The sequence below is a fragment of the Mobula birostris genome, chromosome 27 (genome assembly GCF_030028105.1).
Source record: "Mobula birostris isolate sMobBir1 chromosome 27, sMobBir1.hap1, whole genome shotgun sequence".
NCBI classification, from domain to species: Eukaryota; Metazoa; Chordata; class Chondrichthyes; order Myliobatiformes; family Myliobatidae; genus Mobula; species Mobula birostris.
The window spans coordinates 24,371,160-24,398,279 of NC_092396.1; the positions used below are offsets into that span (position 1 = coordinate 24,371,160).

Consider the following 27,120-nt stretch of genomic DNA (forward strand, 5'->3'; position numbering starts at 1 on the left):
TTTTTCCTCATTTGCATAAATGCTGTTTTTGCTTTATGAGAGTTCTTACTATATTGGTGCATTTGACTTTTCCCTCTGATAATTTAATTGTCTTGGGATAGCTGGGGCTTTATCGAGGGCTTTTGGTAACTATGGTGCAGGCACTGAACTTTTACTTAAAAGGACTGGCATTTTAAATTCATAAGGGGTACCAGTCTTTTCTGGCCATAAGAATCTCTTGAGTGCAAATCTGAACAGATCGGCACCATCTGACTGTGTCCCTGGAAGCCCAAAGGCTGTCTGATGTGGGAAGTAGGAAAGAAAATGGGTTGCATACGGCCATTCTTCTCCAGGCAGAAATGCTGAGTGAATTGCTGATGCTTGGCACCTTGGTCTGTGTCTATTCGGACAGCAGCTGGTATTGACAGAGAACATCAAAATTCCTATCCCCAGAACTAATCCTTAAAACAGGTGTTTATAAAAGATTTTGGAGGGATTTGAATGGATTGGGAAAATATTAATTTATTCAGTACACAGAAAAAAGGGGATGACTGAAAATTCAGTAGGTTGCATCCAGTTTTGAATATTGAAGAGGAGATCAATGTAAAGCTGGATTTTACTAGAATAATAGCAAACAAGGTATTAATGGTGAGTTATTAGAAGAGCTATAAAGAGTGTGTGTCCAGGACATCAAACAAAAGCCACTAAAAATTCTGGTGTGCTGGCGACAAATGGTGTAATTGTTTCTAGTTCTGTTTTCAGAGTTGGCTTGGTCAAAAACGGGTTTTAGAAGAAATGTTTTCGCACAGTTGCTAGAATAGCAAAAGTGAATTTGAGATTCAGGCAAAGAAGTGGAGGAAGAGGAATGGTTGGATCCTCAGTGGAACAGGGTTAATTTAATTAAATCTTGTATCCGCAGTACCCAGTTCTAATGCCCTCCTTTGAGATAACCAGGCATGTTACTCCATACTGCCCTCAAGTGTCTCATAATAGGAGTTGACAGGCTATAGGCATGAACACACAAATGAGGAACTGAACTGAGTAGGCTGCTAGGCTCCTTGCAACTGCTCTGACATTCAGTAAAATCGTGGCTGATTTGATTATAGCCTCAACTCCATTCTCCTGCCTATCCCAAGTAACATTTCACTCATCAAGAATCAATCCACTGAGAGAATAAGTTTCGTTTCATCTTGCTACAAAATGGATGACTCCTTAATTATAAACAGTTCTAGTTTCAGACATAATGGTCTAAATTTGCAGAAGAGTGAATGGACATAATAAACTACAACCTAAATATCATACATGGCCCAAACTAACTTTACAATCTGATATGCTCTGTTACAAAGTCCACCCACTTCTGCCAAGGTATTCTGTCCCGCCCTTATTCAATTTTCCTAAATCTGTCCTGTCTACAATCTTAATTTCATGACTATCCTTCCTTGATAACCTTCAATTTATACAATTCCCTGAGCCTCACATTCCTGTAAGGCAGAGACACTTGTCCCATCAGGTCTATGCTGGTTTTCAGATCAAGCCCACTCCCTGCATCTTTCATTCACAAATTCCCATTACCAGAATCTGTATTAGGTTTATTACCACTGACATACAGTATATTGTAAAATTGGGTATTTGTGACCAGTATAGTGCAAGACATAAATAATACTGCAAGTTACCCAAAAAAAAAGTGCAAAAGAGAAACAAGAAGGTAGTAGGCATGGGTTTGTGGACTGTTCAGAAATCTGATGGCAGAGGGGAAAGAGCTGTTCCTGAAGTGTTGGTGAGGGTCTTAAGGCTTTTATACCTCCTCAATGATGATAGTAATAAGAAGAGGGTGTGTCCTGGATGCCAAGGATCTTTAATGAGGTGTGCTGCCTTTTTGAAGCACTGACTCTTGAAGATGTCTTTGGTCACACCACTACCAACTCACTAGTTGTAGTTTACAGTAGCCAATTAACCTCATGGCCCCCATGTCTTTGGGATATTTGAAGACCTGCAGAAGCCCATGTAACCACAGGAAGAACAAACTAACTCCACACAGAGAGCACACAATATCAGGATGGAACCTGGGTTGTTGAAACTGTGTCACAGCCACACTACCCGCAGTCCCACTTTCACCCTCTTGCTTGTCCTATACCAATGTTAGCCCATTCTAGCCTGCACTAAATTCTGTTTAACCATCACTCCCCCAATTAGTGGAATTTGACTGGTTCCTGAGTCGTGATGTATGTCATCCCATTTGCTTGGTCCTAAAGCCAAAAGTGATAAACTTGGGAACTTGGCTCCCATTGTAAAATCAGAAGTAATATCCTTCAATAAGATTTGAATTTTAAATCCCACATAAAGAAAGAGACCAGAGCAGCATTTTTACCCAAGGAAAATAGCAAATGTACACCAGTTTCTATCACATAATGATGCTGAAAATCTAATTGCACCTTTATATTGAAAACACCAGATTACTGCAATGCACTTTTAACTGACCATCCAAAGCAGTGAATTGACAAACTCATTCAGTTCACCACTGAGAGACTTTTAACCAAAACTAGGTTGAGGGGAGCATATCACTCCCCTCCTAGCTACACTGCATTGGCTTCCTGTATCTTTTGGAATTGATTTTGAAGTTCCATTACATATTTTTAAAGCTCTCTATAGTTGGGACCCAAGTACATCACAGAATCACATTTGTCTTATAATCCTGTTTCAGCTCTCAGGTCGTCTTCTGCCAGCTTCTTAAATTTTAGCAATCACCTTCAAAAGATAATTGGCAGTTCAGTTTTTTAACTACGCTCCTGAACTGTGGAATTCAATGCCTATAACTATAAGGGATGCAGACTCAGTTGACACTTTTAAATGCCAGCTCAAAACCACTTTTTATTTAACCTTGGTTTTTTTTAGCATTCTTCTACCCCTTAATGAGCCAAAACTTAAAGAACAAACTATGTACATTCATGTGACTAAAATAAAAATTGCAGTGTCAATGACATTTGTGTGCTGCTGTAGGCTGCATTTCTGCTGTTTCACTTCACTGTTATCTGGACACCATTTCAAAGAGTCGATTTTCTCTGCATACAGCCATCTTCATTCTACAAAGAGGGTTTGCAAATCCCTTGTAAATAAAGTAACAGCATAAAATAAAACAGAACTTTGATGCATCTGGATCTCTACTCAAAGTCAGTTCACAAAAATAACCTCCACTGCGTTCACTTCAGAGGTGTGGTGCACTGGCAAATACAAACTGGGATGCTACTGTTAGGAATCTGCCTATTTGGCTCTGATCAGAATGGATGAATGTTTTGACGCATTTTTAGTGCTAGTCTGACACGAATACATGTTCTTATATTCACAAATAATGGCAAGTATGGGGGAGGAGAAAGCATTTGGGCACAACTCAGATTGGGATTAGCTAATTTTATACCTAAGCAAACTTCTACATATGTTGATGCATAAACTTAGATACTTGTAAATAATAATAATTATTGTGTGTGTGGAGGCTAAACAAACCATTTATCAAATGAGATTTATTTCCCCAGGAACTGACAATAGTGGAATCAATTTTGCATGATATTTTAAATGACTTGGTCGGTAATCTTACTGGCACTACTAAAAATATAAACCCCATTTCCAGAGAAGTTGGGATATTTTCCAAAATGCAATAAAAACAAAAATCTGTGATATGTTAATTCACGTGAACCTTTATTTAACTGACAAAAGTACAAAGAAAAGGTTTTCAATAGTTTTACTGACCAACTTAATTGTATTTTGTAAACATACGCAAATTTAGAATTTGATGGTTGCAACACACTCAACAAAAGTTGGGACGGAGGCATGTTTACCATTGTGTTACATCACTTTTCCTTTTAATAACACTTTTTAATCGTTTTGGAACTGAGGATACTAATTGTAGTAGATTTGCAATTGGAAATTTTGTTCATTCTTGCTTGATATAAGACTTCAGCTGCTCAACAGTCCGTGGTCTCCATTGTCTGATTCTCCTCTTCATGATGCGCCATACATTTTCAATAGGAGCTAGATCTGGACTGGCAGCAGGCCAGTCAAGCACACGCACTCTGTGTCTACAAAGCCACGCTGTTGAAGCCCGTGCAGAATGTGGTCTGGCATTGTCCTGCTGAAATAAGCATGGACGTCCCGGGAAGAGACGTGGCCTTGATGGCAACATATGTCTCTCTAAAATCCTAATATACGCCTCAGAGTCGATGGTACCTTCACATACATGCAACTCACCCATGCCGTGGGCACTGATGCACCCCCATACCATCACAGATGCTGGCTTTTGCACCTTTTGCTGATAACAATCTGGATGGCCATTTTCATCTTTGGCGCAGAGAACCCAATGCCCGTTTTTTCCGAAAATTAGCTGAAATGTGGACTCATCTGACCACAGCACACGGTTCCACATTCTTTCAGTCCATCTGAGATGAGCTCGGGCCCAGAGAACTCGCTGGTGTTTCTGCATAGAGTTGATGTACAGCTTCCTCCTTGCGTAATACAGTTTCAAGTTGCATTTCTGGATGCAGCGACGGACTGTGTTGAGTGACAATGGTTTTCCGAAGTACTCCCGAGCCCAGGTGGCTATAGTTGTCACAGTAGCATGACAGTTTCTTAGGCAGTGCCGCCTGAGGGCTCGAAGATCACGCACATTCAGCAGTGGTTTCCGACCTTGCCCTTTACGCACTGAGATATCTCTGAATTCTCTGAATCTTTTCACAATATTATGTACTGTAGATGTTGAAAGACCTAAATTCTCTGCAATCTTGCATTGAGGAATGTTCCTTCTGAACTGACTAACAATTCCCTCACGTATTTTGGCACAAAGGGGTGAGCCATGACCCATCCTTGCTTGCAAAGACTGAGCCTTTGATGGACACTACTTTTATACCCAGTCATGATCCCTCACCTGCTACCAATTAGCCTGCTTAATGTGGAATCTTCCAAACCGGTGTTACTTAAATATTCTGTGCACTTTTCAATCTTATTTTAACTCTGTCCCAACTTTTGTTGAGTGTGTTGCAGCCATCAAATTCTAAATTTGTGTATGTTTACAAAATACAATTAAGTTGGTCAGTAAAACTATTGAAAATCTTTTCTTTGTACTTTTGTCAGTTAAATAAAGATTCACATGAATTAACATATCACAGATTTTTGTTTTTATTGCATTTTGGAAAATATCCCAACTTTTCTGGAAATGGGGTTTGTGCATGTGCACCTGTTACCTCAGGTCTCCTTGCCCAAATTTCCCAATATTCAGTGTCAGAGAGCTCTCCCACCTCCTCCCCACCCCCATACACCCTGACTTGGAAAATACTGCAGTTCCTTAATTGTCACTGCTTCTAAATCCTGAAATTCCCTTCAAATAGAATTGAAAAGCATCACCTTCAGGACTGCAGTGGTTTGAGTTGGCAGCTCACCTCCACTCTCATGCCAGTTAGGCTTGTCTTGTCAGCAAAATCTGCATCTTGAAAATTGAATAAATTTTTAAAAAAACTTTTGACATCACTCAGAAGATGTTCAGACCTTGTATAAAGAAAAACTGAATGAATGAGACTGAAACTTGCTCGTTGTTCGATCATGCTCCAATTTGCCTCTTTCACTCTCTGGTTCGATCACCTCCAGTTTGCCACTTAGCTGTGTGTCAACTTCACCGTCCGTCAGTCTTGCACACTCCTCCTTCGAAGCAGACTCTTTTCAGCCATCGTGAGACCCTACAATATTTCTCAGTTAACTCTTTCATTAAACTCTGCTCCTTTGATCACAAAATAGACTAACTAAACCCTTCAGAACATCAAAACAAGGCCCTTAACATCTTTAAGTATTGTCAAGATTATTTCTGTATATTCACCAGTAGTTACCAGAATACTGTAACTGGATATTGAATTTTTGGGTACTAAAGATTAATTTCAGTAGAATTACTAACTGGCTTCCAACTTTAGAGAAGCAATGATCGCACATTTCAATCACATCAATCAGAAATACCTAACCTTTATGCTATGGGCCAATACCATTAAGGAAAGGGTCCGTAGACCCCAGGTTGTGAACCCCTGGAATGTTGTTACATGTTATGACTTAATGTACCATTTCTTCAATTATGGTGGGAGCACGGAGAAACAGTTTAACAGGGCAGAATTAACTTGTGCGTTTTCCACAAGGAAATAATATCAAACGGGTTCGGCATCATATAGACTGTTGCTCAGAACACGTGGCTTGTCTTTCCTCCCAGTTCGATTGGATCCTTTCAGAATGGCTGGACTCGGCAAGGAAATCACACTTGCCAATTTCAGTCTCTTGAGCCACCACTGGCAAAATGTCTCTTGACATCACTGGGTCAAACACTTTAACCTCAGACTCCGAGGATGCGCCGTTTACTCTGGAAGCCCAAGTATGATCATCATACTTAGGAGGGGGAGTGGAGTATTTACAATCAGCCAAGGATACGTGATGCATTTGAGGAAGTTCCATGTCATGATGAGACCTTAATGAGGAGCTGTTACAGTCATGAAGAAATGAGAGGTGCTTTTGCTCAGTTCCATCACCATCCTTTATACCTGAGGTTCCTGAATTTCCTGATAAATGAACCATTAACTTTAGCCTCTGGCTGTAGAATACACTCGCTCTTCAGTGAGCTCCATGGTATTTCTGCCTCTGCGCAGTCCAGTGGAGCACAATGCTTAAGTTCAAGCAAGGTGCTAATGGCGTCATGCTCTGCTTTAGATATGGGCCTGTTCTGCCCCTCACAGATGGGGCGTTAACCTTGATTTTAACAAACATGTTTGTCTTTTATTACCATTTTTTTTATTTTCATGCTTGCACTTTATCCCATTGTAAAGAACTTTGAACTACATCGTCTGCATGAATAGCGCTCTATAAATAAATAATTATTATTAACTACATTCCCTCATGGCTTAGCATCATTTTATCCTTAACCATCTATGCAAATTCTCTCATCCTTGCTTCTTCATTCTCTTGGTAGCACCATCAACAGATGTTCTTTCTGCCATTTAGTCCAGTGCCATTGAAATTCTATCATTCACATCAAAACCTTCATCATCCTCAACCTCTTCAACAGACTCACCACTGATAAAATTGTTATGATATATTCGAGAGGTTGCTCTGTCATTATATCCATGCTGAACAGCTGTAAATGTAATCCAGCCCATTGCAAATTGTTCTTCCCCTTCCTCATTGGATGTGAATGTCTCTAATAAGACCAACATTTGTTGTCCTTCTCTAATTATCCCTGATGGTCAATGGTTTTCAGAATTATTTTCAGAGTCGACTATGCTGGTTGGTTTAGAGACCCATCTAGACCAGACTGGGCAAAAACAGTGGTCATCTTCGCTGAAGGACCTTACATCGGTTAATAGTTTTACGCTTGCCAATTCTAATTCTCTTACTTTATTACATAAGCTTAAATTCCTGTTGCTGCCATAGTGGGATTTGAACATGTGTCTCTCTCTATCAATGGCCCAGTAAACCAGCCTCCTTAGAGTTTAACATTTCCAATTCTACCTGCCTTCCAAACTCCCAAAACAATATGTTCAAATATATTCTTCTCCTCCCCTGTATAGCACCTTCCATGTATAGGAAAGCAAGTCACCCAGCTTAAGATCTTCTTTGGCCTGGTGTCTTAACTCAACAAAAATGCTTTATTTCAAAGGAAGTACTTCAACACAAATCTATATTAGTACAAAGTTCATACAAACAAAGGTAAGGGTTTATACATCCCGCTACACATTTAGTGTCATGAAAACGCATGGCCTATGTCCACACGTGCAAGAGATTTGGTTGAAGTGGGCTGCAACACGTTTTATCCATAGATTGCAGACTGACTCCTGAACCTAGTTCAGAAGGTCATTTATTATCAAAGTATGTATGCAGTATATAACTCTGAGATTCGTCTCTCCAGATAGCCACGAAACGAAGAAAACCACGGAAGTCAATCAAAGAGAAACATCAACCCCCCCCCCCAAAAAGAATGGCAACATGATCATCAGCCCTCAAAACCCCCTCCCCTGCACAAAACACAACAAGAACACGACCCACAAATGCCCTTCCCCCACAAAAAAACTAATAAAATGGAACAAGAGCATCAACCTCAACGCACAAAAAAAACTAACAAAACTAAACAAGGACTTCAACCCCAAACGCCCTCCCCTCACACAAAAAAAAAAGCAACGAGAAAGAACTGTCGAAAATATATTATAAAAACCGTGAGAGACTCCACTCAAATGCAGAATCCTACCCTCCGGCCACAGTGATGGGTTGGCACAGACGACAACTCCAGCAGCAGAGAGATCCCATCAGCAATCAAAAGGCAGGCAGTCGGCACTGAACCCTCATTCAACGTTCACGTTCGCCTCGATGTTTCAAACTTCCCCAGTGCTTTAATCGGTGAAATGGGGTTGAACATTGGCTCACACCCTGTCTCAAGGTTTCTTTGCCTCGGGGGCGTTCGAGCTCACACCTGCTTCCCAGAATCTTCTTGGAGACAGCAGAGCGCTCGATCAATCGATCTGCAAACTGTAAATCGCGGGTTCTAACAGTTCTGGAAGCACGTAAGGTGAAAAGCAGACGTAAACGAAGTTCCCTACTAATCAGCCCCAGTGGTGCTTAGTTCCCTTTTCTAGAAGACAGGCAAATTCCATATGGACCATGGCTACTTTGTTAGTCAAGACAGCCTGTGCAGCAAAGAGTCCCTGCGTTATCGCGTGTTCAGGGCAGAATACCAATGCATCCCAGTTGGCGATGACTTTTGCTTTGCCTCACAACCACAAGGACATTGTGGTAGGAGAATTCAAGAAGGGGAGCAGTGGAAATCTAGAACTAATTTTGGAAAGTCAGATTTGAAAGCAGAGTATACGGTTAATGGCATGATTCTTAGTAGTGTGGAGGAACAGAGAGATCTTGGGTTCATATCTATAGATCCCTCAAAGTTGCTGTGCAAGTTGATAGGGTGGTTAAAAGGGCATACAGTGTGCTGACCTTCAGTAGTTGGGAGATTGAGTTTAAGAGCCATGAGGTAATGTTGCAGCTCTATAACACCCTGGTGGGACCACTCTTGCAGTCTGGTCACCTCACCGTAGGAAGGATGTAAATGCTTGAGAGGGGCAGAGGAGATTTACCAGAATGTTGCCTGGATTAGAGAATGACTTATGAAGATAAGTTGAGCATTCTTTGGAGCGAAGAAGAATGAGAGGTGAGTTGATGGAGGTGTACAAGATGATAAGAGGCATAGATTGAGTGGATAGCCAGAAGCTTTTTCCTAGGGCAGAAATTCCTAATACAAGGGGGCATAAGTTTAAGGTAACACAAGAGATTCCGCAGAGTAACACATACAAAGTGCTGAAGGAACTCAGCAGGTCAGGCAGCATGCATGGAAATGAATACCCAGTTGACGTTTCGAACTGAGACATTTCATTAGAACTGGGAAGGGAGGGGGAAGGTGCCAGAATGGAACGGTGACAGGAGGGGAAGGAGAACAAGCTGGAAGGTGGCAGGTGAAGCTGGCTGGGTGGGAAAGGTGAAGGGCTGGAGAAGAAGGAATCTGACATGAGAGGAAAGAAGACCATGGGAGAAAGGGAAGAAGGAGGGGCCACGGGGGGAGGTGAGGAGAAGAGATAAAAGGCCAGAGTGGAGAATAGAAGAGGGAAAAAGAAAAAAAGAGAAAAAAATTACTGGAAGGAGAAATTGATGTTCATGCCATCAAGTTGGAGGTCAGCTGGACGGAATATGAGGTGCTGTTCCTCCGCCCTGAGAGTAGCCTCATCGTGCCAGAAGAGGAGGCCTTGGATCAACATGTCAGAACAGAAATGGGAATAGCAATTGAAATGGTTGGCCACTGGGAAATTCCACCTTTGGTAGATGTAGTGTAGATGCTCAGCAAAGCAGCCCCGAATTTACATCGGGTCTCACTAACTTTAGAGGAGGCTGCTTTAGGAGCACCAGATATAATAGATGATCCCAATGGATTTGCAGGTGAAGTATTGCCTCCCTTGGAAGGTCTGGTTGGAGCTCTGAATGGAGGTGAGGGAGGTGGTGAATAGGCAGGTGTAGCAGGATACGTACCGTGCGTCCCAAAGGGGGAGAGGTATTCTAAGGGCAGGAAGACACAACCCTGTCTGACAAGAGAAGTCAAAGCCAACATAAAAGCCAAAGGGAGGGCATATAATAGAGAAAAAATTTCTGGGAAGTGGGAGGATTGGGAAGCTTCTAAAAGTCAACAGAAGGCAGCGAACAAAGTCATAATGAAGGAAAAGATAGAATACAAAGGTAAGCTAGCCAATGAGAATAAAAAGAATACCAAAAGTTTCCTCAAACACTTAAAGTGAAAAAGAGAGGCGAGACTTGATAATGGACTGCTGGAAAAGGATGCTGGAGAGGTAGTAATGGGGGACAAACTGAATAAGTATTTATCATCAATCTTCACTGTGAAAAACACTAGCAGTTTGCCTGAAGTTCAAGTGTGTCTGGGGGCAGAAGTGAGTGAAGCTGTCATTACCAGGGTTCTTGGGAAACAGAAAGGTCTAAAGGTATCGATAAATCACCTGGTATCCATGTCAGGGTCCTGAAAGAGGTACCTGAAGATTTTGTGGAGGCATTAGTAATGATCTTTCAAGAATCAATTGATTCTGGCATGGTTCCAGAGGAATGGAAAATTGTAAATGTCACTCCACTCTTCAAGAAGGGAGAGAGGCAGAAGAGATGAAGTTATAGGGCAATTAGTCTGAGCTAAGTGGTTGGGAAGATTTGGAGTCGATTTTTAAGGGCATGGTTTCGGGTACTTAGGGGCACATGATAAAATAGGCCACAGTCAGCATGGTTTTCTTAAGGGGAAATCGTGCCTGACAAATCTCTTGGAATTCTTTGAAGAAATAACAAACAGGATAGACAAAGGAGAATCAGTCGGTGGATGTTGTGTACTTGGACTTTAAAAAGGCCTTTGACAAGGTGCCATACATAAGGCTGCTTAACAAGTTAAAAGCCCATGGTATCTGGAAAGATTCTAGCATGGATAAAGCAGTGGCTGATTGGCAGGAGGCAAAGAGTGGGAATAAAGGAAGACTTTACTGGTTGGCTGCCAGTGACTAGTGGTATTTCACAAGGGTCTATGTTTGGACCTCTTCTTTTTACATTATATGTCAATGACTTGGATAACGGAATTGATGGCATTGTGGCAAAGTTTGTGGACAATACAGAGATAGGTGGAGGGGCAGGAAGTTTTGAGGAAGTAGAGAGACTATAGGACTTATACAGATTAGGAGGATGGGCAAAGAACTGGCACATGGAATACAGTGTCCGGAAGTGTACGGTCATGCATTTTAATAGAAGTAAACGGGTAGACTATCTTTTAAAAGGAGAGAACATTCAAAAATCTAGGGTGCAAAGGGACTTGGGAGTCCTCATGCAAGTTTCCCAAAAGGTTAATTTGCAGGTTGAGTTAGTGGTGAGGAAGGAAAAAGCAACATTAGCATTTTGAGAAGACTAGAATATAAAAGCAAGGATGTAATATTGAGGCTTTATAAAGCACTGGTAGGGTCTCATATGGAGTATTGAGTGCAGATTTGGGCCCCTTAAAGGGAGTACTGACATTGGAGAGGGATCAAAGGAGGTTCACAGAAATGATTCTGGGATTGAAAGGCTTGTCATTTGAGGAGCATTTGATGGCTCTGGGCCTTTATTCACTAGAATTCAGAAGATTGAGGGCTGATATCATTGAAAACTATCGATTGTTGAAAGGCATCAATAGAGTGGATGTGAAGAGGATGTATCCTGTAGTGAAGGAGTCTAAGACCAGAGGACACAGCCTCAGAGTAGAGGAACGTCCCTTCAGAACGGAGATGAGGAGGAATTTCTTTAGCCAGAGAGTGGTGAATCTGTGGAATTCATTGACATAGATGCCTGTTGAGGCCAAGTCATTTAAGGCAGAGGTTGATAGATTCTTGATTGGTCAGGGCATGAAGGGATACAGGGAGAAGGCAGGAGATTGGGGCAGAGAAGGAAAATGAATCAGTCATGATGAAACGGCGGAGCATACTCAATGGGAAAATGGCCTAAATCTGCTCCTATATCTTATGGTCTTATTTCTCTTCCTTGCAGGTGTATGTGTCAGGAGGAAGGTTAGTGGGGAAGGATGAATGGACAAGGGAATCACGAGGGAGCGACCCCTGTGGGAAGTGGAGAGTTGGGGAGATGGGAGATAAAGATGTGTTTGGTGGCAGGATTCTGTTGTAGGTGGCGGAATTTGTGGAAAATGATGAGTTGGATGTGGAGCCTCATGGTTGGATGGTGGTGGTGGGGAACTAGTTGGGTCTTTTGTCCAAAAAGAAACAGAGAGCTTTAAGGCCTTCTTGAAGGGGTAGAAACGTATAGGGACAGGACATCCATGGTGATATTGAGGCTGCCAGAACCAGGGATTTGAAGGTTGTTGAGGAAATCAGGAGCATGGGCAGCATCACAGATGTTAGTGGAAAGGGACTGAACCAAGGGGGACAGAATGAAGTTAAGGTATGCGGCACGGGTTCAGTGGGAGCAGCCAGAGACATTGGACCTACTCAGATGGGCAGGCTTGTGGATCTTGGGGAGGAGGTAGGGATGAGCAGTGTAGAGTAAGGGAACTATGAGCTTGGTCCCAGTGGATGAGAGATACCCATATCTGATGAGGTTAGTGATGATGGAGAAGACTGTCGCCTGATGGTCCTAGAGCAGGATCCTTTTCAAGGGGGAAGAAAGAGAAGATATCTGAAAATTACCATCTGGCCTCAACAAGGTAGAGGTCAGTCTGCCACACTACAACAGCAGCCTCCCTTTGTCTGCAGGGTTAAGGTGATTAGGGGAAAGTGTAGAGGGGAGATCTCAGAAGTAAGGTGGTGAATTTGTGGAACACCCTGCTAGGGGTGATGGTAGAAGCAGTTACGTTCAGGGCATTTAAGATACTCTTTTTAGGCACATGAATGATAGAAAAATGGAGGGGCTATGTTGGAGGGAAGGGTTAAATTGATCTTAGAGTAAGGTGAAAGTTCAAAAATTTATTAATTTTTTTAAAAATTAAATTTATCATCAAAGTACATATATGTCACCATATGCTAATCTGAGATTAATTTTCTTGCAGACATTCACAGTAGAGCAAAGAACTACAATAGGATCAATGAAAACAGACATAAACAAAGACAACCAAATCAAATCAAGTTTAATTAGCATTCAGACTAAACGTGGATACAGTCAAAAGAGACAGAGTTCCTCTGGGGCCCAGGAGCTTAACATACATTTAAAATAGCAAGAGAGGGAAAACATGCAAGAAAACAAATGTATAGTCCCTGAGCGACGTGCAAATTGATGGTACGGCTCCTGGCAATCCAGCCTGTCCTTCTGCCAGTCGAAAACTGGAGGGCAGCACTGATGGGAAAGGCCAGCTCCCAGCCAAGCACAGGCTCCACGCTACGCTGCCTCCAGCGTCTTCTCACCTGGACTGCAGCAGCAGGCAAGCCTGCTTGAGGCCTTGTCTCCCTACAACCGAGGCCACGCTGCTGCCTCGCCGCCTGTCTCACCAGCAAACAAGGCAAACAGGCCTGCGGCATCTCACACTATCAATGTCCAACGGGGTCTTGCGATCGCAAAAGAAACGTCCCAAGTCAGTCGCTCACAGTCACATTGCTATCGCGCACCGACTCTGACGTCTTCGAGTAGCAGGCAGCAGCACGGTCCGCACCCAAGTCAGTTCCTCCGAATCTTCTCCCAGCCAAGCGCAGGTTTCTCCTTCTCCCAGCCGAACGCTGGCTTCTCCTTCTCGTCCACCTGCTCCTTTGACCCAGCCGGCAGCTCTGAACGACGATCAAATCACTGATGCAGTAGACCTGCTGTACCTGTTGTGCTTGGAGGCCAGTATAGACTTACGATCATAAAAAGAACATATCTTAAACAGAAAAGTACACCTTTGGTTGGCTCCCCGAGAGACCGCTGCGTTCAAATGCCCACCTTCTTACCGACAACTAATGTGCAAAAGCAACTGTACACATACATAAATAAATACGTACTTACATACATACACACTGAGAACCAGAGTTGTAGAGTCATTGAAAGTAAGTCCATAGTTTGTGGAATCAGTTCAGTGTTGAGGAGACTGAAGTTAACCATGCTGGATCAGGAGGCTGATGGTTGAAGGGTAAGGAGTGTTCTTGAACTTGGTGGTGTGGGACCTAAGACTCCCGATGACAGCAGTGAGAAGAGAGCGTGGCCTGGGTGATGGGGGTCATCGACGATGGATGCTGCTTTTCTTGTGGCATCGCGCCTTGTAGATGTGCTCAGTTATGGGGAGGGCTTTCCCTGTGATGGACTGGGCTGCATCCACTACTTTTTGTAGGCTTTTCCGCCCTTGGGCTTTGGTATTTCCAGCCCATGATGCAACCAATCGGGATGCTCTGCATTGTGCAGCTATAGAAGCTCATCAGAGTTTTAGGTGACATGCCGAATCTGCGCAGACTTCTCAGAAAGTAGAGGCACTCCCATGCTTTCTTTGTAATGACACTCACGAGCCAGTCCCAGAACAGATCCTCTGAAATCATGGCAAGGAACTTAAAGGTACTGTCCCTCTCCTCTTCATCTCCAATCCCCTCATGAGGAGAGGCTCATTGACCTGCAGTTTCTACCTCCTGTAGTCAATTATCAGCTCTTTGGTTTTGTTGACACCGACTGAGAGGTTGTTGTGGTACAACTGGAAGATTTTTAATATCCCTCCTATATTCCTATTAGTCACCACCTTTGATACTGTCAGCAAACTTAACTATGGCAATGGAGCTATACTTAGCCTGACAGTTATAATTATAAAGCGATTAGAGTAGGGGTTAGGCACGTAGCCCTGTGGTGCATCATGGGCCAAATTGCAAACAAAAGAAAATCTGCAGATGCTGGAAATCGAAAGCAACACACACAAAATGCTGGAGGAACTCAGCAGGCCAGGCAGCATCTATGGAAAAAAGATCTGCTGAAGGGTTTCAGCCCAAAACGTCGACTGTACTTTTTTCCATAGATGCTGCCTGGCCTGCTGAGTTCCTCCATCACTTTGTGTGTGTTGATCATGGGCCAAAGGTCTGTACTGTGTTGTAGTGTTCTATGCTTAATTACCATTGAAAATAGAGAGAGATTATATATTGCAATAGGCTTGATGTAGCTAAATCCCCAGTATGTGATGCATTGAATTCTGGTCTGCGATGGGAGGCAAGGAAGAAGGTTGCTGGGGCTATGGGAGTGGACGTGGTAGCCATACATGAGAAGAACAGCAGAGACAACCTACTGAAAAAAATTCTGAGAGACTGGATTCATCTAACTTTGAAGAGAAAGGGGTTTATTAAGGATTAACAGCATAGCTTTGATCGGGGAGGTCCTGTCAGATTCATTTGATTGACATAGTTAGTCAATTTCCTCAAAAACAAAAATCCAATGAGGGTAACACAGAGGATGTAGTCTGCGTGGACTTTGGTAATGTCTTTAGCAAGGTCCTGCATGGGGTCAGGCCCAAAAGAACCCGTGCAATCCAGGGCAAGCAACAAATTGCCTTGGTGGTAGGAGGAAGAGAGTGATGGCCAATGGTTGCTTTTGCATTTGGAGGCCTGTAACCCAACAGTGTGCAACAGAGACCCTTGCCGTTGGTTATATGTATTCATGATCTGATTGCGAACATAGAAAGGACAATCAATAAGTTTTTAGATAACATGAGGACAGGCAGGGTTGTTGCTGCAAGACCACATTGATCATGTGGTAAAGGATAATGAAATGGCAAAAAACAAGGTGACATGTTTTGGAAGAATAAGTAAGGCTGGGATATTCACAATCAATACTTCAACCCCAAGAAGTACTGTGGAAGTGAGAGACCTTAATGTACATGTCAAGCATCCCTGAAACCAACAGCTAATGTGGTTAAGAAGGTATTCAGAATACTTGCCTTCATTAGCTGAGAGATTATTCGCACAACTCTAAATCGTTAGTTAGGTCACAGCTGGGTGCAGGCTTGGTTGCCACATCGAGATTTAATTGTAAAAGTGCAAAGTCACAGGATGTCGTCTGGGATAGAATGTTTCAACTTTAAGGAGTGGCTGGATAGGCTGGGTGTGTTTTCTTCAGGGCAGAGTAAGTTTGAGGGCAAACTGACAGAGGAAACTCTGCCTCTGAAGCCAGACTAACCTGATCATCAATGCTGATCAGTCTGTGGGTGCAGACAGGACACAGTCACGTCATCCACGGACTGGAAAGCTTTGACTTGAGTGCCTAGGATCGATGATGGCTCTAGGCTGAATCTTGTCATCCTTTGAACAGAGAGAAAGGTCACCAATTTCTTCCCCTCCTTCTGCCCTTTCTGCTTATAGTGAAAATGATGCCCCTCGTGTTTTCAGCATTGTGCACTTTCAGCACCTACAGGTCCATCAATCCCTCAGAAAACCATGGTCAAAGCCTATTAACTTGGAATGCTTTATTTACCTCAAATGAACAGATAGAACTTGTTACTTCTCTAGGATCAATCAGCAGATGATTCAGATTTTCTCACTCGGTGCCATCTCGAAACTTCCAAGGTAGAGGACAGGGAGTCCCAGGAGGCTGAGTTGACTGTAGCCTTTCTTTATTTCATGGTGCAGAGCTATCAGGTCCTTAACATATCCTGCTGCAAAGATGTTCTTAAACTGTTCTTTTCCTTATGGGTGACCACAGGGGCTTCCTCTGTGAACCTTCTGAAAGAAGTGTGAACCTATCTCATCCTGGTCCATGAGTGGATAATGGATTGGATGATGACCTTGGAGGACAGAAACTGGTGTATTCATTATGGGAAACAAGGAAATGACAGACGAGTTGAACAGGTACTTTGGATCTGTCTTCACTGGGGAAAACACAAACAATCTCCCAGATGTAATAGTGGCTGGAGGACCTAGGGTAATGGAGGAACTGAAGGAGATTCACATTAAGCAGAAAATGGTGTTGGGTAGACTGATGGGACTGAAGACTGATAAATCCCCAGGGCCGGATGGTCTGCACCCCAGGGTACTTAAGGAGGTGGCTCTAGAAATCGAGGATGCATTGGTAATCATTTTCCAATGTTCTATAGACTCAGGATCAGTTCCTGAGGACTGGAGGGTAGCTAATGTTATCCCACTTTTTAAGAAAGAAGGGAGAGAGAAAACAGGGAATTATAGACCAGTCAGCCTGACATCAGTGGTGGGGAAGATGCTGGAGTCAATTATAAAGGATGAAATAGCGGCACATTTGGATAGCAGTAACAGGATCAGTCCGAGTCAGTATGGATTTACCAAGGGAAAATCATGCTTGACTAATCTTCTGGAATTTTTTGAGGATGTAACTATGAAAATGGACAAGGGGGAGCCAGTGGATGTAGTGTACCTGGACTTTCAGAAAGCCTTTGATAAGGTCCCTCACAGGAGATTAGTGGGCAAAATTAGAGCACATGGTATTGGGGGTAGGGTACTGACATGGATAGAAATTGGTTGGCAGACAGGAAACAAAGAGTAGGGATTAACGGGTCCCTTTCAGAATGACAGGTGATGACTACTGGGGTACCGCAAGGCTCGGTGCTGGGACCGTAGCTACTTACAATATACATTAATGATTTAGATGAAGGGATTAAAAGTAACATTAGCAAATTTGCAGATGACACAAAGCCGGGTGGCAGTGTGAAATGTGCGGAGGATGTCGTGATAATGCAGGATGACTTGGACAGGTTGGGTGAGCGGGCAGATGCATGGCAAATGCAGTTTAGTGTGGATAAATGTGAAGTTATCCACTTTGGTGGCAAGAACAGGAAGGCAGATTACTATTTGAATGGTGTCAAGTTAGGAAAAGGGGAAATACAACGAGATCTAGGTGTCCTTGTACATCAGTCACTGAAAGCAAGTATGCAAGTACAGCAGGCAGTGAAAAAAGCTAATGGCATGCTGGGCTTCATAACAAGGGGAATTGAGTATAGGTGCAAAGAGGTCCTTCTGCAGCTGTACAGGGCCCTGGTGAGACCACACCTGGTGCAGTTTTGGTCTCCAAATTTGAGGAAGGACATTCTTGCTATTGAGAGAATGCAGCATAGGTTCACGAGGTTAATTCCTGGGATGGCGGGACTGTCATATGTTGAAAGATTGGAGTGACTGGGCTTGTATACACTGGAATTTAGAAGGATGAGAGGGGATCTAATTGAAACATATAAGATGATTAAGGGATTGGACACACTAGAGGCAGGAAACATGTTCCAGATGTTGGGGGAGTCCAGAACCAGAGGCCACAATTTGAGAATTAGGGGTAGGCCATTTAGTGCGGAGTTGAGGAAAAACTTTTTCACCCAGAGAGTTGTGGATCTGTGGAATGCTCTGCCTTAGAAGGCAGTGAGGCCAATTCTCTGGATGCTTTCAAGAAAGAGTTAGATAGAGCTCTTAATGATATCGGAGTCAAGGGATATGGGGAGAAGGCAGGAACGGGGTACTGATTGTAGATGATCAGCCATGGTCACAGTGAATGGCAGTGCTGGCTCGAAGGGCCGAATGGCCTACTCCTGCACCTAATGTCTATTGTCTATTGACCCTGAAGCAAAAGGCTCTTTATCTCCTGTAGTTCCCCTGTCATATCCACCCCCATTGACTCAGGCTCTGTAGTTAACTCAATTCCACCTGAGTCACTCTCGCTTTCTGAACACTTTTGAAGATTATGATCCTCTTCAGGGTCATCGCAATTGCTTGCTGCCAGTGTACTGGGCCTTAGAGAATAGGCTCACCCTTCTCCAAGCCTTTTAGGTTCCTTAATGTTTGCTGGGGTCAGCGGTTTTGACAATCAGCTTCTAGGGTTGCTGAAGATGCTGCATACCTTGACATCCTCTAGTGCTTCCATCTGGCCTCTGGGGGTGACATCCAGTTTGCTCTTGGCCCAGATAGATCACCCAACTGCATCAATAAGTGGTTGAAGTCACCAGTCAAAGGTCAGCATCAGTGTCGGCTGGAGGGTGGCCAGCCACTCACGTTTCAGAGTTGCACTTTGATAGCCAGAACTTCTGTACCTTACATCTGCTATGAGGAAACATCTGCCCTTAACCTCTCAGATTCAGTAATGATGAATATGACCCCCCCCCCCCCGCCAAACCCATGCATAATGCTCCGATGGCCATGACCATACAGACAGCCTGTAGCACCATCCTTGTGACCACTGCCTATAATTACCAAGTGCGCAAGAACAGCTTTGGCATTATTTTTGGCTTCGACATTGACAAGTTATCCTGAGGTCGCAATACGTTGCACCTTACTTCTTACAACCCTAATTGACGTGATTACTGTTTCAAACTTATAAAGTTCAAAGTCACCAAAACCCACAGCCACCTGTTCTGTGTACTAACGTGCCCAGCACTTAGTTCCCAGAGCCTGGCTTGACACCAACCTACTGTACCCTCTACTGTGCCTACTGTCTTGCTTATTATTTATTGTAGTGCCTGCACTGTTTTGTCCATTTTATGCGGTCCTGGATATGTCTGTAATCTAGTGTAGTTTTTGTGCTTTTTCTTACGTAGTTCAGTGTAGTGTCTGTATTGTTTCATGTAGCACCATGGTCCCGGAAAATGTTGTCTCATTTTTACTATGTTCTGTACCAGCAGTTATGGTTGAAGTGACAATAAAAAGTGACTTGGCTTGAATTCCGTAGGCTGCTGCCAGTGCAAGAGAGATGGAGGCGCAGGCTCTGCTCGCCCTCCACCCCCTCACGGACGTCTTCACCACCAGGGAACTTCTGAGCTCTTCCCCTGAGATGGGTGAAAATTGATCTGACCAGCCTGAAAATCAGTTTTAAAACAAAAATTGCGGTTGCTGGAAACGTGAAGCAAAGCCAGGAAATTCTCAACAGGCCGGGCTGCGTCTGTGGGCAGGGAAACATAGCCAGACTGGAGGGGAGTGACTGTTTTTGAGTGGGCTGGTCCTGGAATGGATGCTGCGTAGCCTCTTCGCTGATGGGGATGGGACAAACAGTCCATGAGCGGGGTGGGTGGGCTCCTTCACGGTATTGCTGTTCTTTTTCAGGGCACCTTTCTGCATGTATCTCCTTGAAGGCCAGCAGGCTGGGGTGCTGGTGATGGTGTGACGGGCAATTTTAACTACCCGTGGTAGAGCTCCGCATGGATCGAGCAGAGAAGCCGCAAATAAAGTTATCTAGTCAGTGCTTGAGGGTGAGAGGCAAAAGAATCGAAATGAATACTGTACTAGTTGTTCATTCCCCTCCATTGACGCTGCCTAACCCGCAGCATTTTATTTGTTGTCAACATCAAAGAATGTGAGTACGTGAGTATTGCGGAGGGTGGGTTCCTACGCAGCCGGTAAATCTGGGCTTGTTCACTCCCAGAGGGAGAGAGGAAAGGAACCAGCTGAGCTCAAAATGCCGACGGATGACGCAAACAGTCCGGGAGATCATCGTGGGACAGGGGGGTCACTGTGACAGTACGGGAGGGCACTACGTTAGAGTGGGAGGATTGAAGCCTTATCTAAGTTCAGGGCCGCCCCGCCACAGAGCGATCACCCAGTCTGCATCCGTCCCAACCCCGGTACACAGGAGATCACATTGTGAACGCAGCCTCCTGATTTAAAGATCCTCAGCCCAGCGCACCACGTCTCCCACGCCGGGCAGCCGGTGGGCGTGGCACGTCGGGAGGCGGGGCGCGATGCCGCGTTGCCATTGGTCGCTCCGGTGGGGGTGTGAATGGATTGTGGGCGTGGCGAGTGTTGATTGACGCAGAGACGAAGCTGGCAGGGTCCCTGGCGCCCGGGCTGCGCTGCTGGCTGCTGCCGCTACTGGCGGCCGGGTTGGCAGGGGATGGTGGGCTGAGCGGGCGATGGAGCACCGGAGCCAGGCGCTGGACTTCGCGCTGGGCGGCGCGGCGGCCGCCGGTGCCTGCGTGCTAACTAACCCGCTGGAGGTGGTGAAGACACGGATGCAGCTGCAGGGAGAGCTCCGCGCCCGGGGCTCCTACCCCCGACTCTACCGCAACGTCTTCCACGCACTGGTCCTCATCGCCCGGAAGGACGGGCTGCTGGGGCTGCAGAAGGGACTGACGGCCGCGATCTTGTACCAGGCGCTGATGAACGGCGTCCGCCTCGGCGCCTACTCGCAGCTGGAGGGACTGGGCTTCACTCGGCACCAGGACGGCAGGGTCAGCACCGCCTGCAGCATCGCGGCGGGGGCAGTGGCCGGAGCCATGGGCGCCGTGGTGGGCAGCCCTGCTTATTTGGTGAGTACCCGTGTGTCTGTGTGTGTGTGTGTCTGCGTATGTTGGCAGCTTCGGCGCAATGGTAACACCGCGGGCTGTTTACTCGGTGAGTTTGGGTGACAGAGTCACAGATACGTCATGGAAACGGGCCCCCCTGCCCATGGAAAAGAAGTGCGTTCGCAACTTCTGCCTGCAGACTCTACCACTCGGGACAATTTACAGTATCCAATTAACCACAGTGGGAGGGAGGCGGAGTAGTGGGTTCTATGCAAATAAAACAAATGCTGGAGATACTCGGGACAAGTAGAGTCGTGGGGGGGGGGGTGCAGAAGGCTGGAAGCAAGGACAGTTGATGCAGGACTCCGTTGGATTTCCAACCTTTTTTTATTTAAATCCCCCGTTTTTAGTTCAGATTTCCGGCGTCTGCGGTGTTTTGCTTTCCAGTCGTTGCACGAACGCTAATGGGGCCTCACCGGCTCTCCCACGAAACGGTGGTCTGACAGGATTTGGAGAGGTTGCAGGCCTGGCTGCTTGCTTGTGCACCGCCGGTAAAATCACGGGCGAAAACAGTTTTTTTTAAAGAAAGGGTTGCCGTGGTTGGGATTTATCTGGCCCGGCATTCGCCACTGGCAAATCCACTGAGTAAAGTAATTAGCCTGTGTCAACAGAGACCGCGACAACCTTCATTCTGCAACCTCAGTGTTTCAATAACTGTTATCAACTGTTGAACTTTACCCGTGTTCTTAATAACTTTAATTATGCATAGCTAAGCTGCCGATCATAATCTGTGTACATATATCTACTGATGCTTCTGGACACATCTTGAGTGATGTTCCTGGAATCATCGGGTGTTTCGGGTCTTTCAACATCATACAACCTCCTCCAGGTGACCCAGCCGGGGCTGATCAGACCCCAGCTTGTGGCCAGATGTCTAGCTACTTATGACTCCATGGCTCCCCTCTTTCGAGCCACAGCCATCTTGATGCCCTCTCCGCCGCATCAGTGGTACTGCGGATGGCTCTCCTCTTCCTCTCTCCCTCGATGCCCAAAATGCTGAAGGCTGTAACTAAAGAATGGGCTATGAATCCCCTACAACCAACCTCCACTGGGAGACACCTCGCTCTCCATCCAGCCTGCTGACAGTATGAGTTAGTTTAAATTGGAACGCGCCCTTCTATATCTCTGAACCTTGCACCGAGTGAAAAAAAATCATTTTAAGTGACGGGTAGACTCAACATATATTTCGTCCCATTAATCGGTGTTGGCTATTGGCAGCTTAGGGGTTAGCACAACGCCTTACAGTAATAACCCGGGTTCAATTCCCGCCGCTGCCTGTGACCACATGGGATTTTCCCCGGGTGCTCACAGTCCGAAGTCGTACCGGTTGGTAGGTTAATTGGTCATTGTAAATCGGGGGATTGCTGGTCGGCGTGGCTAGAAGTGTATTCCGCGGAGTGTCACAATAAATAAATAGGGGGCTGTCAGGTTTCAAAATGTCTTTCCCAGCAAAATCGCACACCTTCCTCCCTGTCGTCAGCCCAACATCCATCATCACACCCTTGTCAGTGCAATGCCTCCTTATTCCCCTTCAGTCCTGTCAGCTCCAGTTTGACCCGATGGCCCCGTCCATCGCGGGAAAAGCCCTGGCCAGCATGGAGCACGAGGGCCCCCACCCTCCGGGCCACGCTCTCCGTGCACTGTTGCTGTCGGGAAGGAGGTGCAGGAGCCTTAGGGTAAACACCACCACGTTCGAGAACAGCTATTACCCCTCAACCATCAGGCCCCTGAACCAGTGTAGATAACTCCACTCACCTCAACACTGAACTGATTCCACAACCTGCCTCCAAGGACTCTACAACTCATGTTCTCAGTTTAATTATTTTACCACTTATTACTATAATTTGCCTTATTTGTATCTGTAGCTTCTCTTTTGCACATTAGGTGTCATTGTGTGTAATTTTTCACTGATTTATTGATCTACTCTGAATGTTCTCAAGAAAACAAATCTCGGTACACAGTGACATGTATAGGATGTACTTAGAAAGTAAGTTTTCTTTGAACATTGAACTTTGATATGGAATCGTCAGCCAATACACAGCTGGAGCACCTTTACCCATCCACCATTCCCTGTCACCCCTCTCCCCAACTTCAAATTCTCTCCTTTTATCCCCACCGCAGGTCACGGTGACAGTTACAGATCCCGCAACCCGCCTGGGTCGCGTAGGCGCTGAGCAGGTGACCAGTTGCCTCCACCTCTCACGGCTGTGGGCGAGTGCCTGGGGTTGCGGCAATGTCTGCAACGTTGCCTGCCCATTTCTGCCTCTGTCTGCCCCCTTTTCCCTGCACCGTTCCCTCGTGCACAGGTTACCTTGTGCGTAATATCTCATATTTCATTCCATGTGCGACCTTGTTATTCCATTGCGTTCCTTGGGGTATTTTGCTGGTTGCTCCAAGGTTGGCTGCAGCAGCTATTGACACAGTAGATCAGAAAGCTTTTGGCTTTAATGATAACATCGGCTGTCGACAACAATAACGTCTGCCCTCTGCCTAACGCTCATAAACACAGCCTGGCTTAGGCAGATGAGGTCTTGTCAATGAGATAGAGACACGGGTGATTGCAAATGGTGGGGTTCCAGCCCAAAACATTGACAAAATCCTCCCCGGCCACTGATGCTACTTGACGTGCTGAATTCCTCTAGCTAGCAGACTGGTTGGTGCCAAAAGTTCACAGGACGATCTTAAAGAAGGAAAAAGAAGTGTGGAAGTCAGGAGGTTAGATCAGACCTTTGAACCTGAGCAGAAGGTATGACTTGGCAAAGGTAGAGTGGTGAAAAATTGAGAATTCTCCGTGGGCCAGAATCAGGGAATGCCGTCATCTCGGGGCATTTTGTGGCTAGGGGAGGTTATAGAGAGATGCAAGCTTGTGAAAGGGTTTAAAATCTGTTCTACAGGCACTATCACAGACCAGCAAGTTCAGAGATGGTGGGTAAGCGGTGTTACTGGAGACACAGGCAGAGATTTGGAAGGGGGTTTACAGGGAGTGTGTTGGGATACACTCAGTATTGATTGTCAGCTGGTTTGCTATCTGTGGATCGATTTTGAGTTTATTCAGAGGCTTTCAGCCACACCAGAAAGATATAACACGCCTTTAAGAGAGAGGAATGTGTACGGATGAATTCCTATGGCCATATTTCCTGCACCATCCAGGTGTAGCCATCCTATCGTCTCAGTTCTACACACAATCATAGCCCTATGGACCTTTGACTCCTTATGCCAACTACCTAATTACATTGATCCCATTCTCCCTACATTCCCATCAGCTTTCTGCAAATGCAGCCACTCAGCTGCACACTGGGGGACAGTTTATGGCGGCTACTTACCAAACTGCAGGTCTTCGGGAAATCAGGAGCACCCAGGGAGGAGGGGAAACTGTCGAGTCGCAGGGGGGGAGCAGGCGAACTCCACACAGACAGGTTTGGGTCCCTGATGCTGAGCAGTGAGGCAGAGCTCTGCTGTCAAACATTTATTAATGATCCCCCCCAGACCTGCGGCAATAAAAACTGCACAGTGCTGCGTCTTTGTTAAGTGCCAGCGAGTTGTCGTTGACTCATGGCCATCCTATGGATAGTGGCTCTGAATGAGTTTCGATCCTCGCAAAGGCGGCTCATTGTTGATAGCATTGGGTTCGTAGCTGCCCTTATTATGTTCAAACATCTGATTGGCGGCCTTACTCTTACCATTGTCCTCCACCTTGCCGAGCAAGATATCCTTTTCCAGGGAGCTGTTTCTTCGCATGATGTGCCCAAAGTACTACAGGCGGTATCTTGTCATTTGAGCCTCCAGAGAGAGAGAGAGAGAGAGACTTGGTTTGATCTCGTTGAGGACCGATTCATTTATTCTGTGAGAGGTCCATGTGATGTGTGATGTTTTTCCCCAGCACCACAGTACTCTGTTACTGCTTTCTGTATCATCTTCTGTAAGCATGTGTACTTTTCATGATAATAAGACCATAAGACAAAGGAGCAGGATTAGGCTACTTGGCCCATTGAGTCTGTTCAATAGTATTTTGTTAACTACTAACATAGCTTCCTTTTAAGTGTTGAAATGCCCTGATATGTTTGTTAAAGCACTTGAACACCAGAATATTGTATGGCATATTTTTGTGGAGATGCATTGTCTATAGGGGAGAGACAACAGTGTATTTGCAGTGTTCTATCTTTACAATATAGGAACATAAGAACTAGGAACAGGAGTCGGCCACCTGGCCCGTCGAACCTGCTCTGACATTCAATAAGATCATGGCTGATCTGACCATGGTCTCATGCCTACCTATCTGCCTTTTCCCCATAACCCTTAATTCCCCTACTATCCGACCTTGTCTTACATGTATATACTGAGGTAGCCTCCACTGCTTCATTGGGCAGAAAATTCCACAGATTCATCACTCTCTGGGAAAAGCAGTTCCTCCTCATCTCTAGCCTAAATCTGCTCCCCCGAATCTTGAGGCTATGTCCCCTAGTCTCACCTACCAGTGGAAACAACTTTCCTGCCTTTATCTTTTCTATCCCTTTCATGATTTTGTATGTTTCTATAAGATTTCTTCCCATTCTTCTGAATGCCAGCGAGTACAGTCCCAGGTGACTCAATCTCTCCTCATAGTCTAACCTCCTCATCTCTGGAATCAACCTGGTGAACCTCCTCTGCACCACCTCCAAAGCCAGTATATCCTTCCTCAAGTAAAGAGACCAGAACTGCACACAGTACTCCAGATGCGGCCTCACCAATACCTTATACAATTGCAACATAACCTCCCTGCCCTTAAATTCAATCCCTCTAGAAATGAAGGCCAACATTCCATTTGCCTTCTTGATAGCCTGCTGCACCTGCCAATCAAACTTTAGTGATTCATGCACAAGTACTCCCAAGTCCCTCTGCACAGCAGCATGCTGCAATCTTTCACCATTTAATTAATAATCTCGTTTTCCAAGAAGTGTGTGCCCCTATCCCCATGGAAACTAAGGACCTAGAGTAGCTTATCCAGGGGGAACCATGGCATGTCAGTGTGCACTACATTAAAAACGGGCTGGGAGTGAGACAGGGTTAAGGAGTGATAGCAGTGGTTTCGATACATGGACCAGACATCTGCTCCATGTCAGATTTGTGAACCAGTGTGAATGATTGACAGGGAGACGGATGGAGCCAGTGGCTAAAGGACAGGCTCTGTGGTGGGATCCCAAGATAATGGCTGTGGTCATCTCAGTCTCTATTGGGAGAAATTTCTGGCAGATTTGGGAGAAACAGGCTGGCAGTTTAGCACTTTGCGAGGTGGTGGGCAACCAGGGATGGGTGTCACTAGTGAACGTGTCTAAACTGACACCATACCTGGCGAGCGGGACGGAGGTCAGAAGCAGTCTTCTGAGACCGCTTCCAATCTTTGTCACCAGAGTTTTTTTTAAATTTCAAAATATACTTTATTCAAAAATAAATATATACAATAAACCATTCAATAACTTTCCATCCTTTACATACGTTTCCATTATAGTCAGTACATATCTGTATTTATAGCCACCTACGTGGCACTCCAGTAGTTCAGCTTAGCATATCATTGTTGAGGGGTTTACTCCCCACCCCGACCCCTCCCACTCCCACGGGTGGAGAAACCTATACTGTGGTCCTTCCCCACCGGGCCCTTGCGGTGGCTGCACCAAGTTTCACTGCGTCCCTCAGCACGTACTCCTGCAGCCGAGAATGTGCCGGTCGGCAGCATTCTCCCACGGACATCTCCATGTGCTGGTAGATCATCAAGTTTCGGGCTGACCAAAGAGCGGCTTTCACCGAGTTGATGATCTGCCAGCAGCACCGGATGTTGGTCTCCGTGTGCGTCCCCGGGAACAGCCCGTAGATCAGAG

At 45.3% G+C, this 27,120-nt stretch overlaps 1 protein-coding gene across 1 annotated transcript in view; it reads left to right on the forward strand.

The window, feature by feature from the left end:
• The first annotated feature begins 20,508 nt into the window (after positions 1 to 20,508).
• Positions 20,509 to 27,120, forward strand: part of LOC140188579 (solute carrier family 25 member 35-like) — a 36,308-nt gene continuing 29,696 nt past the window's right edge. Inside the window, exon 1 of the mRNA XM_072244995.1 lies at positions 20,509 to 21,232. Within this exon, the coding sequence (XP_072101096.1) occupies positions 20,837 to 21,232 (396 nt within the window). The 5' untranslated portion in view covers positions 20,509 to 20,836. The remainder of the gene's footprint in view (positions 21,233 to 27,120) is intronic.